At 35.2% G+C, this 20322-nt stretch overlaps 1 protein-coding gene across 11 annotated transcripts in view; it reads right to left on the bottom strand.

Annotated features, from left to right (window-relative positions):
• LRRC7 (leucine rich repeat containing 7) overlaps positions 1–20322 on the bottom strand; it is a 592672-nt gene that overhangs the window by 376741 nt on the left and 195609 nt on the right. For all 11 annotated transcript variants that reach the window (XM_064372501.1, XM_064372500.1, XM_021667706.2 and 8 more), the window contains one exon: positions 863–1065. In XM_064372501.1, the coding sequence (XP_064228571.1) occupies positions 863–1065 (203 nt within the window). The remainder of the gene's footprint in view (positions 1–862; positions 1066–20322) is intronic.

Below are 20322 nucleotides of genomic sequence, written 5' to 3'. Positions count from 1 at the left end.
ATTTTTACTTTTTAGCATTAACAACAGAAATTGAGTGCATGACTTTTTTTTCTTTCTCAGACGTATAAATCCTTCACAGGTAAATGCCATGATAACTACTTAATCCGTGTTACTTATTTAGGTGACTGTTAGGATCCCTTGGTTTAGATTTTGAACCTCTTTGTTGTGTGGCCTTGGTCTGCTTTAGCTGATCTCTTACCACCCAGTCTTTTTTGCAATAAGCACTAAGGTCACAGGAGACCTGTTTTCTTTGCATGGCACAATGCCATAATGGCAGTGTGTGTGTGCAGGTGTGCACGTGTATGTGTGTGCATGTGCACAAAGTTTCATAGTTTCAAATTCCTAGTAAACTTTTTACTAGTTTCATGCTACCTACATCCAGTGCTACTTGTAATAATCAAATATTTTACATACAGGTACAAAAACATGTTTTTCATAATAGTGTTAATGTGTGTAAAAGCATTTCTTAGACAGTTCAAGGATTTAATATAATGTCACCTTACACAACACACGAATTTTCAGTTCTGGAGTAGTGTCATATTTTTCCTTTCTTTCTAAACATAAACTATTGATCTTAACCCTCTACTCTAAATTTTATAGAGGTCATTTTAAATGAAGGTAACAAGCATAAACCATCAAATGGTGATTTCCATAGAGTTCAATTTGTTATTAACAGAGGCCTGTGAAATCATAAATGCAGTAATATTAAAAGGTAATGAGAATATTGGAGGAAGTTATATCAATTTCAGTGACTTGTCAGTTACCTAGATAGAAGGCCAGAGTTAACATTTCATTATAACAAAGCCTTTGAAAGTTATGAAATACTCATTTACATTGTATATTTTAGGTTGTCAAAAGTTACCTTGGGTAGTTCTTCAATTTGATTGGCATCTAGATAAAGCTCCTCTAATGTTCGTTCGAAGTTAAAGACCTCCTTTGGCACCTGCTGAAGACTGCAGTGGGAGTAATCTAAAACCGAAATGATTTCTTCTTCACCTCGGAAACATCGGCACGGCACCAGACGGCCGATGATTTTCCGTTTGGTGGTCATCTCCAGGCACTGCACTAGAGAAAAGCAGAAACAAAACAAAACAAAACAGCTTATCAACTGCCCTTGGAAGGCATTCTTGTAATATTTAAAGCTTAGAAATTTAATTTTGGTATATAGGCTAGGAGACTTTAAAGTAGGACACATACATGCATTGTATCATTAAATCCTTAAACAGCCCTGTGAGGTATGTGAAATAGGTTTTATTCCCATATAGCAAATTCAAAAATGGACTCAAAAAGTGTAAGAGATTCCCCATCATCACACAGATTTGGAATGGAAGAATCGAATTAGAATACAGTCCTGTCTCAGTTCAATGCTACTATCATGGCTACCATCTCATTTGAAACATGGAGCTATTACATGTTTTCTATTTCTACACAAATTAAGTGTAGAACAGAAACATCCAGAATTTGTTGGAAAAACCATTTGTCCCATTTCTGTAAAAATATTCATGTTTCAGCACCAAAGTTTATGACGTATTCTTTGTAGCCCACAAATTTTATCAGTGAATAGGTATTTACTGAATAACTACTGTTTTAGGCACTGCTCTAGTGGAGACAGTGATGCACTGAACAAAGCTCCTGTTGAAACTATGCATTATAATTGGATTGGCTATTCACTTCTAAATGGGGATCTATCTTTATGAACCTTGTAATATGGGAGAAAACAACTTGTAATTATGGTAGAAATTCCTGTGACATTCCTGACACATCTTTCTCCTATTCCTCTAGGTTAAACTGACCAAATGCCATTAAATCTTATAAAGACTTGTGTCATGGCACCTTCAACATTTTATTCACTCTACTGTTTTTCATGTAATTTTTCTCCTAGATAGTAAGGCTTCTCCAGGACAGTGATTATTTTGTCCATTCTTGTATTTATCTTGGTGCTTGATATATAGTATATATTCACCAACAATTATAGAATAAACCAATTAAAGCGTGAATGAATAAATGGATATATTTGGGACTCTCCTTCTAATCACCATCAGCTACTAATAATTTGCTAAAAATCTTCTTATTTTAATGAAAAGGTCACTATCTCTGTGAATGTCTTCCCAGGAAAGATGAGTAGCATCTTCCTCTGAGTTCCTAGAGCACTAATCATATTATTTCCTAATTGTGTGTGCTATTTCCCCAGGTATCAGGCAAGTTCTCTGAGGAGATCTTGTTTCATTTATGCTTAAAGTTACAGTACACAGTACAGTTTGCCAAGTACAGAATTAAAACTTAATAAACATGAATTTGAAACTTGCATTTAACTTGCTAATGTATTTTTACTTAGTAACACAAATTTATTCTTATACAGAAATTAGCAATATTTATAAAAAACAATGTAGCATTTTATTTTTAAAATTGCTCATGTTAAGTCCAATTAGGAGACAATCATTATCTAGCAAATTAATGCAGGAAGAGAAAACCAAATACTGCTTGTTCTCACTTATAAGTGGGAGCTAAACACTGAGCAAACATGGACACTGGGGAAGGGAACAATAGACCCTGGGGCCTACTTGAGGGTGGAAGGTGGAAGGAGAGTGAGGATTAAAAAACTACTTATCGGGTACTATGCTCATTATCTGGGTGATGAAATAATCTGTATATCAAAATTCTGCAACATACAATTTACCCATGTAACCAATGCTGAACATGTGCCCTAAAATAAAAGTTGGAAAGAAGAACTATTTGAAGGCAATCAAGTAGAATATGCTTTAAGAGGTGTTAGGTGTTCACCCCAAAGTGATCCTTTTTCATCTTTTAACTTCTGAAATTAATAAAAAAGGATATTCTAGGGACAGATTCATGAGTAAATACTTGTAGATGATTGTTTGCACATTGTAATCTGTAGAAGGTTGAATAAAAACATTTAAAAAGATGATCTTTCTTCTCCATTACTTTCTATCCCTCAAACTCCTGTACTTTTTATTTCTGGGAACCAGAACTGCAAAATTTTGTAACCATCATTTTATTTAACCTTACTTGAAATTCTGGATTGCAGGATTGATGCCTTTGATGTCATTACCTGGATCTAGCACATAGTAGGCACCCAGTAAATGCACTCTCATAAGTATTTAACATATTATATATTACAAACTTAGTAAATATTTGTTGTGATTATTGTGGTTGTAAAGAGAAGTGGTGATAGCACAGACTATGGTAGTGGCAATGAGGATAAAGAGAAGTGATGGATTGGAAAGATATTTAAGAAGTAGAATCTAAAAGTTGATGATGGAGTAAATGAGAGGTGGAAAGAGAGGCTGTGGGAGAGAGGGGAGGGTCTTGAAAGATTTCCAGATTTTTAATTTGAGTAACTAGTCGTCACATTAACCACCCCCAGTAATGCAATAGAGCTAACCCAAGGCACACATCCCATTTGCTTATGTATCTACAGAGGAGTAAATCAGTTGTTCATGCTTCTTGTTGCCCAACATCTCTCACTCACTGTAGCTATTTCTTGATGTCTGTGTGGCTGTCATTGCACATTTTAAATTATGATCCAAGAGGAAAAACAGAATAGCCAGGCTTGCACCTGAACTATTTGGCTAATGTTTACTGTCTACCAACACTTTTGACATTTTATTCACTTAGGACACTTTCCCATTCATTAATCAAAAATTCAAACTCTTCTAGTCATCTTTTCTATTTCTTTGCTCATCCCACAACAAGTTGAGCTATTCCCTTGGCTCGGCTTTTTTTTTCTCCCTTAGATTGTTTCTATACCATGATAAACATCTTTATTGAGGCTCAGTCTCTCTTCACTGAATGCTCCTCACTCCCCTACTCTCATAGACCCGACTAAAACTTGGTTCTTCCTGATGCCATTAGTTTCCTTATCGCCTTTAAAATTAGAGCATGCTGATTTTCTCACACCGCATGCTAATTAGCCAATTTCTGGATTGGAAGATGAGATTGCTGTCTCCCCCTTGCACTCTAAAAACTATGCCTCTTCTCTCACTTTGTAAAGTTCTTGTTCATTTGATGGTCTCATGCTCTACTATTAATATCTTTATGCTTGTCCTCAGACCTTTTGTTTACCAATATCTCTTGTACATTCCCATTCTTTCATTGATGACTCTGGTATCTAGTTTATGGACTTTCAATCACAACTCCTTCTTTTCCTGATTTATGCTCCCCACAAATAATAACTTTCAACTTTGTAGAGGTTCCCCCCTCCCCCTGCATTTCTAAATAACTTGATTGTAGTGCTACTCCTTGACTCCTAACCCCTATTCTGGAGTAACCTTTTGGGAATAATATATCTTTTTGATCCAGTCTTGAGTGGTTGCTTTTCCAGCTGTCATCCTAGAATTTCTCTTCACTAACATCCTGTGAATTTTTCATTTCTTTCCTGTGTTATATTTTCTATTTTCTAGATCCCATGTCATTTTCTAGTTTATTCCTTCAGTTTTGTGGAATACATTGTCTTCACTTGCTTAGAAAGGATTTTATGGTAGCTATATTTTTTGAGGACTTGCATGTCAGAAATACCTTTTCTTTATAAATAAAAAAGTTTGCATTTATCATATTTTCTAGTTTCTAGGGAAACTCAGTTCTATTCTTATTCAAAATCCTGTTTCACACCTACATTCTTCTCCACCAGAAAATTTTAGAATTTTATTTTTCCTCACTCTTGAAAATTCATGACAATGTACTTTGACGTGTTTTTTAAAATCCATCATACTAGGTACTTGATGAGCCCTTTCACTCTGGAAGCCCTTATCCTGCATTCTGTTAAATTTTTGTTATTATTTAATTGATAAATTCTTCTTTTTTTTTTCAAAAATTCTTTTTCCTTGATCTCTATTAACTGGATAAAGGACCTATCTCTTGGACTTATCCTATAATTCAAGTATTTTTTCATTTGAAATTTCCATGCATTTGTCTTTTTAGTCTATTTTCTATGAGATTTTCACAACTTTATCCCCTAAATCTATGTCCTGACTTACCCTTTATCTAATAGCATATTTTTACTAACAAGTTATATGTTGTTTCCTGAATGATCTTTTCTTCATAGTATCCTATTAGTGTCACAAGATGCCATATCATTTTCATTTCTCTCAGAAGATATTAATTACAGACTTTCTGTCTTCTTTCCCTTGCTCCCCGTATTATTTGAGTTCTACTTTCTGCTTGTTTCTTTTGATCTTCATCTTTCATGGTAAAGGTTGTCTGTCCACAAATATCTGGTGATCCTGGACTGTCCTCCCACACTGAAGCATGAAACCCTCAACAGCTAATTGGAAGTTTTGTAGGCTTGATAGGTTTTACTGCAGACTAATCTGGTAGCAAGTCAAAGGATATTCTGGAAAAATATTCTGATCTTCTGCCTAGGGTATAGCCATGTTATTATATATAGAGAGATTTTCAATCAGTTTTTGTATTTTCAATACTAAGTCTCTTCAATTTCTTGCCTGGTACCCAGTATCTCCAAGATTCTAAGGTCTGTGGTATATAATCAATTTTCATATCTCTTTGTGGGTACTTTGTGAAAATGTTGCTAATAGTGTGCTTTGCAATTTGTACAATTTTTTTTTTGTGTGTGTATATATATACACACACACATATATATATGCAATGTAGATCTACATTGCATATATATATACACATATATGTGTATACAGTGCATTTATATAAATGTATATGATATCTTTTATATATTCTAAAAACTTCTGAAGTGTCTTATCTGCTGATGTCTCCTTTTATATTTTCTCTATCCTTGCAAGAAAATATATTTTTCTCTATCCTTGCAAATATATTGCAATATATATATATATATATATTTGCAAGGATAGAGGAATATATATATGTGTGTGCGTGTGTGTGTGTGTGTGTGTGTGTGTGTGTATATTCCTTTTAGTTTAGTGGAGTCATCGTTATAAAAATAGATATATTAGGAAAGTGAGAGATTAAAATTTCAATGTTAGTGGAGTCTTTGTTATAAGAATAGATACATTAGGAAAGCAAGAGGTTAATTTCAATGTTTAAAGGAAGTTTTGATTTTAGTCCCTTCTATCCTTTTAATCCTTCCTTAGTTGATATATTAGCAAGTAGTTCTGGGTACAGAACTATGTTGTCCTTTTAAAAATACTCTTCCTTTGGACCCCTGTCATCACCTCTTCTGACACTTATCCTTCCACTTTGGTTCTTCTCTTTCAATTTTTTGAGGTGTCACTTTCTTTCCCCAGACACTGAGAGTTACAGTGTTAGAATCTGTCCTCTAGACCTGTTATCCTTCTAATTGTACCCTCTTTTTCTTTACAATATCATTCACCTTTCCCAACTCTCACTTCATTCGACATAAGTTGTGGTAAGTGGATGACTGTACTTTTTTTAAATGTCTAACATGGATTTGCTTCCCTCGTCATTTCTATTTTATGTTTTATGGGCATCTAACAATTTAAAAAGATGTGCATTTTTCAGAAGTTCTATATCACACACACATACTTGGCATGATGCTCTTGAGAGGTCTGTAGCACGTTATCATTGTCAGGAGGTTGGACTCTGGAGCAAACTGCCTGGCTATGTGACCCAAGGCACATTATTTTACCTCTCTCAGTTTCCTCATCTGTAAATGACTAGAATACATACAAAACACTTAAAATTGTATCTTCAAGTTGGAAGCATTTACTTAGTGTTAGCAATTAGTGTTCTACCCAAACCTCCTCCTCCTGTGTTACCAATTTCAGCCAACAGGAGTACTACTGACCTAGTTTTTCAAGACAGAAACCTTGGCATCAGTTTTGATTCCTCCAGTTCTCTCACTTTCCACATTTAACAATTACCATCTCCTAAACATTAAATACCCTAAACATTTCGTGAACTAGCCTGTTTTTCTTCATCTAAACTGCCTACTGACCTAGTTCAAACCATTATTAACTCTCACATTTATTCTTGTCTTTCTCTTTCTATGGCTCTCACTCCACAGTGTAACTGGATGATCTTTTGAAAACACAAATATGATTATGTCACTCTTTTGCTACAAATACTTCAATGTCTCCTCTCTGTCCTCAAGGCAAAGTCCAAAGTTTTTCCTATGACCTACCAAGTATGATATGGTCCCATTATCTGACTCTTGCCTTCCAGAGTCACACCCAGCACACTGCACAACCTGGCCAGGTACCACTCTTCTCATTGCTTTCTGTGCTGTTTACACTTATGGCTTCCTTTGGATTTTTAGGATTATAGGACTCTCCTATACTAGAGCCTTCAGAACTATGGCCGCCTCTGCATAAGGCACAAGGGTACATTTCCCTTACTTTAAAAATTTAAATTAAAAAGGGAGAATGGCTTCTTTCTATTCATCAATGTAGGTTATGACTCTTGGCACTATGTTACCATATGCTGCAATTCATTTTGATCATATTTTAATTATTCACTCAATGTCCATCCTCTTTACTTGATTGAAAGTTTTATGAGGATAGAGACCATGCCTAGCCTTTTCAAAAATACGTATTTCTCGTAACTTACCAAGTCTATGATTTAAAGTAGATAAATTAAAATATTACCTGTATAAGCAAATGAATGTGGGTGTAAAAGATGACTGTAATTACTTTTATTTGTATAATACTTGCAAAAATTCAAACTAATATACAATCACCTTTTTTTAAATGAGAAATATATCATATATTATTTTCTACATTTTGATGATAAACTAATTTAAGTTTAGTGAGTCTGTGATGTGCATAGGGTCACAAACAGAATAATTAGTAGACCTTGGCTTGGATCTCATATATCTTTGCCCTAAAGCCATTGATTTTCCTGTTAGTAGACTCTGTATTACCTTAATAGCAATGTTTATAGATCAGCATATAAAAATTTACAGACACGCACCTACCAGACATTCTAACACACACACACACACACACACACACAACAATGATTTATGTAAAATAAAAGTTTATAGGCACAAAACATCATGAGGAAGTGGCAGCAAAGGAAATAATTTGCTTATCCAGTGATCTTTTAATGTCAAAAGGATGAGCATACCATATGGTAGAATGGAGAAAGTGTTTCAGAAACTAAGCTGAGCATAATACACAAGAAAGCACAAATGTGTTACACATGTAATAGATAGAAGTACATATCTACACTTTCCCACACCATGGCCACTGCCCAGTAGACATCAGAGACATGTTGCTTTATACCCAGCATTTGGACTTCAATCAGTAACAATCCGGTTTCCTGTGTTACCACATGTCTGCACACATCCAAAAGAGGAATTCTTAGATTCTCGGTTTTTCAAATGGATCAAAAAAGGCGAGAAGAAAAAAGGTATTCATCTCTTTCCGTTAAGGCCCTTCCAGTAAATTTCTTAAAATCAAAGATAAGGACATCCTTTTCTGGTTTCTCCACAATGTTGCATGGGTTCCCTTGTCTCGTGAATAATATCGTTTTCAATTTAAACTGAATACCTAACAGGGATTTTTCTTTTTCTACAACCACAGTGTGCAGTCAATAGCTTCCTTTTCAATACCCTCCAACAGAGTCAAATGCATTTGAACAGCACTGTGTGCTAGCATGGCCTAACCTAGGTGAATAACAGGGAGACTCATCTTGCTACCTTCTTCAAATCCTTCCCTTTTGAAAATTTAAACCAAAGATAATTTCAACCACTTGAGAATTATGCCTGTAGCAGATAGAGACAATGAGAACATATGTATTAAGAAGATTCAAGTTTCAATACTTATGCCTTCTCTAGAATTTTAGACCAATGCTCATTTATGTTATCCATGCCTAATATTTCATACCTGGAAAGAGAAAGGGACAAAGGAAAGTTCAATCCTTCCAAGATTTCTTGTGACAAATATCCTGGCTGTCCTCATTAGTTGGCACAGTCTTGCATTTTTCAAATGACAAATGTATCTGATTTATTCACTGAGCAACCTTTTTCCTCATTAAGTGTGCCACAGGGATATGGAAATCTGCCAGCCTCATTCCATGTCCTGCTTCAAGAACATCTTTAAAATCATTACTGATCCTCAGGTACATTTCTGAAACCTCTTTATCAAGACAATATACATGGTGATTCTGGTACTCCAAAAGGGGCATCTGAGGCTTATTTGATATTTTAACTGTTGAAATTATCACATGTGAAAACTACTCAGATTTCATGGGTTTGTTTTCATCTTACCACAATATCTGAAAGTCTATAAGCCCTGTACATGGTTCGATTTGCTATCAATACAGGGAAACGAGTTTTTCTTCATCAAGATCAATGGACTGTTCTTGGGACAAAACTCCTCTGGTCTTTAATGCTGATGTATCATATCAGCAATTAAAACATGAAATCAAGAATAAAAGCATAGTGCCTGTTATCAAGAAGGAGCTTATTAAATATTCCTAAGTTCTACTTAAGATGAGTTAGTTCCTTTAAGAACAGCTGTGTTTCTGTTTTTTCTCTACAAGGTCTTCCCAAAAATTTTAATCTCCTGACTTCAAAGAGCTTCTTTCTATGAATGATTCTGACTATAGACCATCATCCCTGATTTTGCTTCTAACTGCTTAATGAGATGCCAAATTTAAATAAAACTCCGCTTATCAAAAGCAGAGCTTGGACATATTTACTAAGCTCCTACTCCTCCTTACCAGACGCTGTGCTTTCCTTCTTAATTTGTTGATTTGATTAGTTATAGTTTAATTATCTTAATTCTGTACTTTGCAGTATTCTTTTGCTTTTCCTTCCTTCCTTTTATATTAAATATTTTATGACTTTCTTTTCCTTTCTTTACCATTCAATCTAATTCAGACCCTTGCCATCTTTTAGTAGTAATGTCAATGAAAATACTGTATAAAAGTACACTATTTCTAGACATTAATATTTATTAATTGTCTGCTCTATGTTAGGTACTGGTTTATATATTGACAAATACCAATGAGTTAAAAAGCTGTGGTTCCTGCTCTATTGAATTTATTGGATAGTAAGGGAGATGAACATCAACAAGTTATTTAAATAAATCCATAATTGCAAATTATAATTGCTATAAAAGCAAATATTAGAGTTTTATCCTTTTTACACATTGATACATACATTTAATATATTAATTAACCTCTTAAAATGAACATCCATTCCCCAGTTTAAAAGCTTCACTGAGTCTACATTTTTAACAACAGTATTTCCCAGATCACGTTCCTGGGTTACATCTTCCTCTTAGAAATAAGCCATGTGCATTAGCATAAAAAGGACTCATGTAAATTGCTATGGTTTGACTGTTTGTGTCCTCTTCAAAAGTCGTGTTAAAACTTAATCACCATGCGGTAGTATCAAGAGGTGGGGTCTTCTGAGAAGTGATTATGTCATGAGGACCCCGCCCTCATGAATGGATTAATGCCTTAAAAAAGGGCTAAAGGAAACTAATTGAGGCTCTTTTGTCCTCTGTTTCTTTGCCACGTGAAGACACAGCAACAGTTCCATCCTGTGGATGCAGCAGTAAGACATCACCTTGGAAGGGGAGACCTGGCTCTCACCAGACACTGAGCTTGCTGGCACCTTGATCTTGTATTCCTAGCCTCCAGAACTGTAAGAAATCAATTTCTACTGCTTATAAATTACTCAGTATTTTGTTATAGCAGCACAAATGAACTAAGACAGAGGTCTTGTGATAAATAAAAAACTACATTTATCTTTGTTCAAACTAATGTTTTCTAGATAACTTTTAAATTAAAAATTTAATGATACACATAGTTGTACATATTTATGGGGTACATGCAATATTCTGACATAAGTGTACAATGGATAACAGTCAAATCAGTGTAATTGTGATATGTATAATTTCAAATTTCTATCATTTTTTGTGTTAGTAACATTCTAAATTTTCTAAGAATTTTGAAATATACAATAAATACTTGCTAAATAAGAGTTGCCTGGCTCTGCTACTGAACACTAGAACTTGTTCCTTCACTCTAACTGTATTTTTTCACCCATTAAGCAACCTTTCTTCATTAGTATTCTGAATTACCCATTTTAGGAAAGGCTGGTCTACAAGATTCTTTAGCTTGACATTCAAGTTCTCCTTAACCTAACTTTTTAGTTATTCTACTTTCTATTTCCATGAAGACACTTTTCCTATTCTATGCTCTAGCTTACATCACTACCAAAACAGAATATAATTCATCTATTTTCTTCATCTATGTCAACCCTACCAAACCATGGTAAAACTTATATTTTAAAAAATAATATTGAAAGATTTTTATTTGTAATTATAATTTGTAGATCTTAAAACATCACAGTAGTTGATGTTACAGAAACCTGTAAATTGGAACTTTTTGGTTGATAGAATGTTGTTTCACTCTTTAATTTATTCAGGTCATTATCTTCTAGTCATAGTGTGCATTGTTAAACAAAATTCACAGAATTTGAGTTTGGAGCACTTATTGGAGCTTAAATTTGTCTTTTTTTTTTTTTTTTTTTTTAAACCTTCTCTAACTGTTCCATACTATAAATAATGCTGCTTTCCTGGTCTGCCTTCTACACTTCACCATTATTATAGTCATCATAACACTAAAAAAATCAACCTATGGATTATAGGATCAAGCTAGAAAAAAATCCTTGAGAGAAGATTTGTACTAAGTAGTGGCATATATAAACTCACTCAAAATCTGTCCTCATCATATCTAGTTACACTATAGTACTTCTGTTTTTCTCTTCCTACAAATTGTCTCTTGAATTTTTTCTCTACTGACTTATTTAAATATGCAAATATACATGTAAGGACAGTAGAAAGAAGATCACAACATCAGATCAAAATTAGCCAAAGTTCAGAAACAAGTTCTAAATCAATAATAAACTATTTCACTTATGTTTCTTGAAGAGTTTGGCTTCCAGGTGAGTTGTAAACCTGAGCCAAGAGTAGCATGAAGAAACACATTTCTAAGCATTAGGACACTCTCAGAGATCTAACTTTCATAAGGTAATAACCTAAAGTAATTAGTTTCTGAAGAATATCTGAAGCATTGACCCAGAATAAAAGACAGAATAAAAAGACATAGAATAAAGAATGGAGTAGAAAGTAGTCAGATACAGGCTATTTTATTGACGGACTCTGAAGTTTGGAAGGACCCTCAGTCTAATCACTTATCTGATCCTTGAATATATTACTCAGATGATGTTCTTACACCTTAATATCACCTGAAAAAATTTCATACTGTAGAACAAGATTTATGTTCTTAATGATGAATGAGTTATCAAGACAAAGATCAATGATTTGGCATGGTCTATTGAGAAGCCATAGGTGTGAAGAGTACTTTTAAATGTGTTTTAATCAAATACTTTATTTAATAAAACTTTGAGTATACTGATGATCAAAATTTATTTTGGTAAAATTTCTACTTTACGTGATGCATTTTACTTCACACCTTCTTCCAGAGATTTGAGTGGGAGCTTTAGAAAGTACTAGCAGGAAATCATTTTTCTATGTAGTTGTCCCATCTCAGAGATTCCTTGCCTTTTGTGATAAGACACAATGTTAATATGATGCCCTTCACAACACATAATAAGAGACCTATCTTTTCTGCCTGATATAAACAACGTAGAGAAAGCATTTTAAGATGATATTTCATGCTATTTTATGCTCATTCTTCAAATATAACTATAGATAACTTCTGATATCTTCTAAGTTTATTAGTATTTTAATTAATGCTGATGATGGCTGTACTTGTACCTTCAGGATACTTAGAACAAATGCTACAATTTTGAGACTCAACTAAATAACCAGGGTTTTATTGTGATAATCTTTTAATAAACTAAGTTGCTTTGGGTATGAATTTAGGCAGCTACTTTATAATTAGAAAGATTTTTAAGAGATTCATGAAACATACAAGCCTGCTTAATGTAACCCTCAGGCTGAAAGAAGAGTTAAAATAAAAGAATTAATTAAAGAATCCTTCTGCAAAGAAGTTAAAGGCATATGTGAATGCATTTACAGATTTAACAATTGTTAAATGAAATGTTCGTGAATGCTTGAAATGGAAGAATCAGAAGTTCATTTTCAAACTGAGAGATTTTGTTACTATTTTGACTTTTTTTATTGTTAGTCTATGCTATGAGATCAAAGTACAATTTCAAACAACAATTTACAATATCCTGAATATTTAAATACTTATCCTGATTCATGTTGTAGTAAATGCCATAAATGAAATTTATTCATTTCTTCCTGAAATAAAATTTAATTGTTACTAAATTAAATTATTCAGAAGATGATGAAAGGCAACAAGATTTGAATGAATTAAGAGAAGAGAATGAGAAAAGCATGCTCAGATAATGCGGTCCTGCTGGTGGACAGAATTTAATCAGAAGAAATCATAGTGCTACCAGCATAATTATTTCTAAAATTCCACTCTGAATATGTATACAACTCTTCGCTAGCTCTCTGCTCCCTTCACTATCACATATTGCTGAGCTGGACATACAAGCCTCCCATACAGGCACCTTATGTCCCATGCCTTTGCACATTCATATTTTCCTGTTTCTTCTGAACTGTCTTGCCTGCTCATCTCTCCTGAATTACTTTCCTTATCATTTTCAACTAAACTCCAGGATTAACTTCATAGAAAAATTTCCCTCCAATCTGTTATAGGTTGAATGATGCTCCTCCCAACATTTATTTGTTGAGTCCTAACGCTTAGTAGTTCAGAGTGTGATGTTATTTGGAAAGGGGTTGTTGCAGATACAATTAATCAAGATGAAGTTGTACTGGAGTATGTTCCAGTGTTACTGATGCCCTTCTAAAAAGAAAGCCTTGTGAAAAGACAGAGGTCCACAGAAGGAAGATGATGGGAATAGGTACGGGGAGAAGATAGCCATCTACAAGCCAAGGAGAGAGTCCCAGAACCACATAGCCTTCTTTCATAGCCCTCAAAAGAAGCCAATAGTGATATGCCTTGATTTGGGGTGTCTAGCCCCCAGAACTCTGAGGTAATGATTTCTGTTGTTTGGGCCATTCAGTTTGTGGTATTTGTTGGGGCAGCTTTAGAAATTTAATACAACACCTGTCTTCAGCAGCTTCTTCTCTGACATCTATAGAACCTAGAGCCCAACTCTGGTATAGACTTTTACCATTGTTTTCTTGTCAATCTCTAGAGGTAGCCTGAGCTGTTTATTAGACCACAGACCGTCTTTTATTTGTACTCCTAATAGATGGCAGACATTGTATGGCAGACATACAAAATGTTCTCAGTGAAATTCTTTTTTGTACTGATAAATAAATGAATAAAGCAAATATATAAATTTTGTTTGAACTTAGATACACCAATTTGTTGAAGAGGATTTAAGACTACAATTTCAGATACAGGTAAAAAAATGTTCAACAAGATTACAAAATTAGATACTCTAAAGAACATGTATGATTCCACAGAGAGAACAAAACCAATAAGGCACACACTCATTTTCAGAAATAAACACCCAGAAGAAGAAATCACTCCCAGCGTTTTTGAGCAACACACATAATGATCATAATAAACTACTGCAAACTAAATTTTTACCCAAACGATCAAGTAAAGATTTCAAGAATGTCTTGAAAAATTGATATGATGGACATCCTGTGAAAATGAATGGGTATATCTCATTCAGATGAAGCAGAATGAGATATAGTGGAAAAGAGAAAGTACTTTATGTTACTATGGATATCATAAATTCATTATGGATGTAAACTAAAGAGCCTTTGAGAAAGGATAAAAATAGAAATTATATTACTCTAGGAAGTACACTATTAGCCACTAGATCATGTGAAATATATTTGGGTGATACTTTACTAATAAACATTAGCACACTGACACAGAGACCAAAAAGTAAGAGTACTGACAGAACTACTTAGATATTTTGGACAAATAATTCTACTTAATCAGAATTTTGCTATTTAAATTTCTATTTTCTTCAGAATATAAAAGTTATATATGTTTATTAAGAATTTAGAAATTGCAGAAAAGCATAAATAAGAAAATAAAATTTACGATACTACTATAATCTGGAAATAAAGCACTATTAATATAGTAGAGTATTTCTTGCCATTCATTTAAGGTTGTACTTTTGTATATTACATACATACACAAACATACACACACACACTAATACACAAATATATTACGAAGAATTAATACATTGTTTTGTGTCATGCTTTTTAATTTAGCATTATACTGTGAATGTTTTTCTTATATAATTAAATATTACTTGAAACATTTTTTTGAAGACTGAATACTCTGTTGTAATTTATCTACTAATTTATTTGGTCAATCTTCTTCCTATACTAGGAAATTATATTATCATTTTTTCAAGTTATAATTAATGCCTTAATAAGCAATCTAAAATATAAACTTGTGTAAATTTACTAGGTTGAAAGGATTTGAACACTGTACTCTTCCTGATTAATTATTGCAAAATTGCTCAATTATTTTTACAAATGGATATTCCCCAGAGTACTATATATGAATGTCTATTTTCTTGCACCAATGCCAGCAGATGTTAGGTTTATTTTCAATCTTTGTCAGTTTAGTGAAGCAAAGTGTAATTTAAAGTGTTTTAAGTTGATATCTTTATTTGTTATGCTTTTGATTTATGCTTATAATATTAGTTTGTTGATTTAACTCAATGGACTACAAATAGGAAATGTTTTTTTCACCAGTCACTGCCTTTAAACGTCATTTCTGGGAATTCCCTTCTCACCTCTTGTATAAGAGCAACTGCCAATGCCATAGTTTTTCAATTTTAGTTATAGGAACTGTCTCACATTGATAATTAGGCTAATACTCATGTACAGTTCCAGCACAGTGTGTAAATAATCAAGATATTTTTGGAAGTTTACTACTGGCCATGGTTTTTCAGCAGGTAGATTCATTATAAGAGAACCATGTAAATGATTAAAGGGTACAGAAAGATGGCCGAATAGGAACAGATCTAGAGTGCAGTTCCTAGTGAGAACAATGCAGAGGGTGAGTGAACACCACATTTCCAAATGAGTTATTACTGCCCACAGATCAGGAGATTCCTGGGCTGAAAAGCACCACGAGTGTCCAGCATGGCTGTTTCAGCCGGCGCAGTGGGTCTCCGCACAAAATCTCACACTAATCTGGGAGGGCTTTTCAACTGGCTCCTGGAACACCTGGGAGACAGAGCTGCCCATTCAATGAAAAAAAGGGGGGCTGAAACAGGGAGCCAGGTGATCTGGCTTGGCGGGTCCCACTCCCACAAAGAACAGCAATCTGAAACGCTCTGGATTGAGAGTTTCACAGCAAGGGCAGCTGGACCTGAGATGGTCCAGCTCTGCTGGGAGAAGGGTGTCTGCCATTACTGAGGCAGTCCACCACTACTGAGGCAGTCCAGCATTATGGAGGCAATCCACCATTACCAAGGCAGTCTGCCATTACTGAGGCAGTTCGCCATTACAGAGGCAGTCCACCATTACTGAGGCAGACGGCCATTACCAAGGCAGTTCTAACTATATCTCTATAAACAAAACCACAAGGAAGTTCACACAGCAGCTGGGCAGAGACCACGGCAGCTCATCAATGACTTTGCTGGCAGACTGTGACTAGGCTACCTCCTTGCTGGGCAGGGCAGCTCTGAAAAAAGGCAGCAGCACATCAGGAACTTATAAATAAAGCCCCACCTTCCCAGGATAGAGCACTTGGGGAAAAAGGTGGTTATGAGTTCTGCTGCAGCAGACTTAAACGTACCTGCCCAGCAGCTCTGAACAGAACAACAGAGCTCACAGGTCAGCACTTGAGCGCCTATAAGGGACAGACTGTCTCCTCAAGCAGCTTCCTGACCCCCATCTATCCAAAGACTCGCCTCATAAATGAGAGCTCAGGCTGACATATGGCGGGTATCCTTCTGGGACGAAGATAACAGAAGAAGAAACTGGCAGCAACTCTTGCTGTTCTGCAGCCACTGCAGGTGATCTCCAGGCAAGCAGGCTCTGGAGTGGTCCTCCAGCAGTCCTACAGCAGAGGGGCCTGTTAGAAGGAAAACTAAAAAACAGAAAACAATAGCTTCATCATCAACAAAAAGGATGTCCACTCAGAGACGCCATCCGAAAGTCACCAACTACAAAGACCACAGGTAGATAAATCCACAAAGATGGGATGAAACCAGAGCAAAAAGGATGAAAACACCAAAAACCAGAATGCCTCTCTTCCCCCAAGATATCACAACTCCTCACCAGCAAAGGAACAAAGCTGGATAGAGAATGAATCTGATGAATTGACAGAAACAGGCTTCAGAAGGTGGACAGTAACAAACTTCTCTGAGCTAAAAGAACATGTTCTAACCCAATGCAGAGAAACGAAGAACCTTGAAAAACAGTTTGACAAAATGCTAAGGAGAATAAACAGCTTAGAAAAGAATAGAAATGACCTGATGGAGCTGAAAAACACAACATGAGAATTTCGTGAAGCATACACAAGTTTCAATAGCTGAATCGACAAAGCAGAAGTAAGGATATCAGAGATTGAAGATCAACTCAATGAAAGAAAATGAAAAGGCAAGATTAGAGAAAAAAGGGTGAAAAGAAATGAACAAAGACCCAAAGAAATATGGGATTATGTGAAAAGACCTAATCTACATTTGATAGGTGTACCTGAATGTGACGGAGAGAATGAATCCAAGCTAGAAAACACTCTTCAGGATATTATCCAGAGAACTTCCCCAACCTAGCAAGGCAGGCCAATATTCAAGTCCAGGAAATGCAGAGAACATCACAAAGATACTCCTCAAGAAGAGCAACCCCAAGGCACATGATCATCAGATTCACTAGGGTTGAAATGAAGGAAAAAATGCTAAGGGCAGCCAGAAAAAAAGGTTGGATTACCCACAAAGGGAAGCCCATCAGACTCATAGTGGATTTCTTGGCAGAAATCCTATAAGCCAGAAGAGAGAGGGGGCCAATATTCAACAACCTTAAAGAAAAGAACTTTGAACCTAGAATTTCATATTCAGCCAAACTAAGCTTCATAAACAAAGGAGAAATAAAATCCTTTATGGACAAGCAATTGCTGAGAGATTTTGTCATCACCAGGCCTGCCTTACAAGAGCTCCTGAAAGAAGCACTAAGCAAAGAAAGGAAAAACAAGTACCAGCCACTCCAAAAATGTACCAAATGGTAAAGAGCATCAATACAATGAAGAAACTGTGTCAACTAACAGGCAAAACAACCAGCTAGCATCAAAATGGCAGGATCAAATTCACACATAACAATATTAACCTTAAATGTAAATGGGCTAAATGCCCCAATTAAAAGACACAGACTGGCAAATCGGATAAAAAGTCAAAAACCATCAGAGTGCTGTATCCAGGAAACCCATCTCACATGCAAGGACACACATAGGCTCAAAATAAAGGGATGGAGGTATATTTACCAAGCAAATGGAGGGCAAAAAAAAAAAAAAAAAAAAAAAAAAGCAGGAGTTCCAATCCTAGTCTCTGATAAAATAGACTTTAAACCAACAAAGATCAAAAGAGACAAAGAAGGGCATTACATAATGGTAAAAGGATCAATGCAACAAGAAGAGTTAATGATCTTAAATATATATATACCCAATACAGGAGCACCCAGATACATACATAAAGCAAGTTCTTAATGACCTACAAAGAGACTTAGACTCCCACACTCCACTGTCAATATTAGACAGATAAATGAGACAGAAAATTGACAAGAATATCCAGGACATAAACTCAGATTTGAACCAAGCAGACCTAATAGGCATCTACAGAACTCTCCACCCTAAATCCACAGAATATACATTCTTCTCAGCACCACATCACAACTACTCTAAAATTGACCATATAATTGGAAGTAAATCATTCCTCAGCAAATGCAAAAGAACAGAAATCATAACAAACAGTGTCTCAGACAACAGGGCAATCAAATTAGAACTCAGAATTAAGAAACAAACTCAGAATGGCACAACTTCATGGAAACTGAACAACTGGCTCCTGAATGTTGACTGGCGAAGGCAGAAATAAAGATGTTCATTGAAAGCAACGAGAACGAAGACATAACATACCAGAATCTCTGGGACACATTTAAAGCAGTGTCTAGAGGGAAATTTATAGCAATAAATGCCCACATGAGAAGCGAGGAAAGATTGAAAATCAACACACTATCATTAAAATTGAAAGAGCTAAAGAAGCAAGATCAAAAAAATTCAAAAGCTAGCAGAAGTCAAGAAATAACTAAGATCAGAACAGAACTGAAGGAGACAGAGACACAAAAAACCCTTCAAAAAATCAATAAATCCAGTAGCTTGTTTTTTGAAAAGATCAACAAAATAGACCGCTAGCCAGATTAATAAAAAAGAAAAAAGCATCAAATAGATGCAAAAAAAAAAAAAAACAATAAAGGGGATATCACCACTGATTCCACAGAAATACAAATTACCATCAGAGATTACTACAAACAACTCTATGCACATAAACAAGTAAACCTGGAACAAACGGATACATTCCTGGACACTTGCACTCTCCCAAGCCTAAACCAGGAAGAAGTTGAAACCTTGAACAGACCAATAACAAGGGCTGAAGTTGAGGCAGCAATTAATAGCCTACCAACCAAAAAAAGTCCAGGTCCAGACAGGTTCACAGCCAAATTCTACCAGATGTACAAAGAGGAGCTGGTACCACTTCTTCTGAAACTATTCCAAACAATCCAAAAAGAAAGAATCCTTCCAAAATCATTTTATGAGACCAATATCATCCTGATACCAAAACCCAGCAGAGACTCAACAAAAAAAGAAAACTTCAGGCCAATATCCATGATGAACATAGATGCAAAAATCTTTAATAAAATACTGTCAAACCAAATGCTACAGCACATCAAAAAGCTTATCCATCACGATCAAGTAGGCTTTATCCCGGGGATGCAAGGCTGGTTCAACATACACAAGTCTATAAATGTAATCCACCACATAAACAGAACCAAAGACAAGAACCACATGATTATCCCAATAGATGCAGAGAAGGCCTTCAACAAAATTCAACAGTCCTTTATGCTAAAAACTCTCCATAAACTAGGTATCAATGGAACGTATCTTCAAAACAATAAAAGCTGTTTACGACAAACCCACAGCCAATTTCATACTGAATGGGCAAAAACTGGGAGCACTCCCTTTGAAATCTGGCACTAGACAAGGATGCTCTCTCTCACCACTCCTATTCAATATAGTATTGGAAGTTCTAGCCAGAGCAATCAGGCAAGAAAAAGAAATAAAGGGTATTCAGTTAGGAAAGGAGGAAGTCAAACTGTCTCTATTTGCAGACGACATGATTGTATATTTAGAAGACCCCATTGT

Source organism: Aotus nancymaae, unplaced genomic scaffold, assembly GCF_030222135.1.
Source record: "Aotus nancymaae isolate 86718 unplaced genomic scaffold, 86718_ANA_hifiasm-v0.15.2.pri h1tg000007l, whole genome shotgun sequence".
NCBI classification, from domain to species: Eukaryota; Metazoa; Chordata; class Mammalia; order Primates; family Aotidae; genus Aotus; species Aotus nancymaae.
The sequence above is the reverse complement of the archived record's forward strand: the minus strand, read 5'-3'. Positions and strand labels throughout refer to the sequence as shown.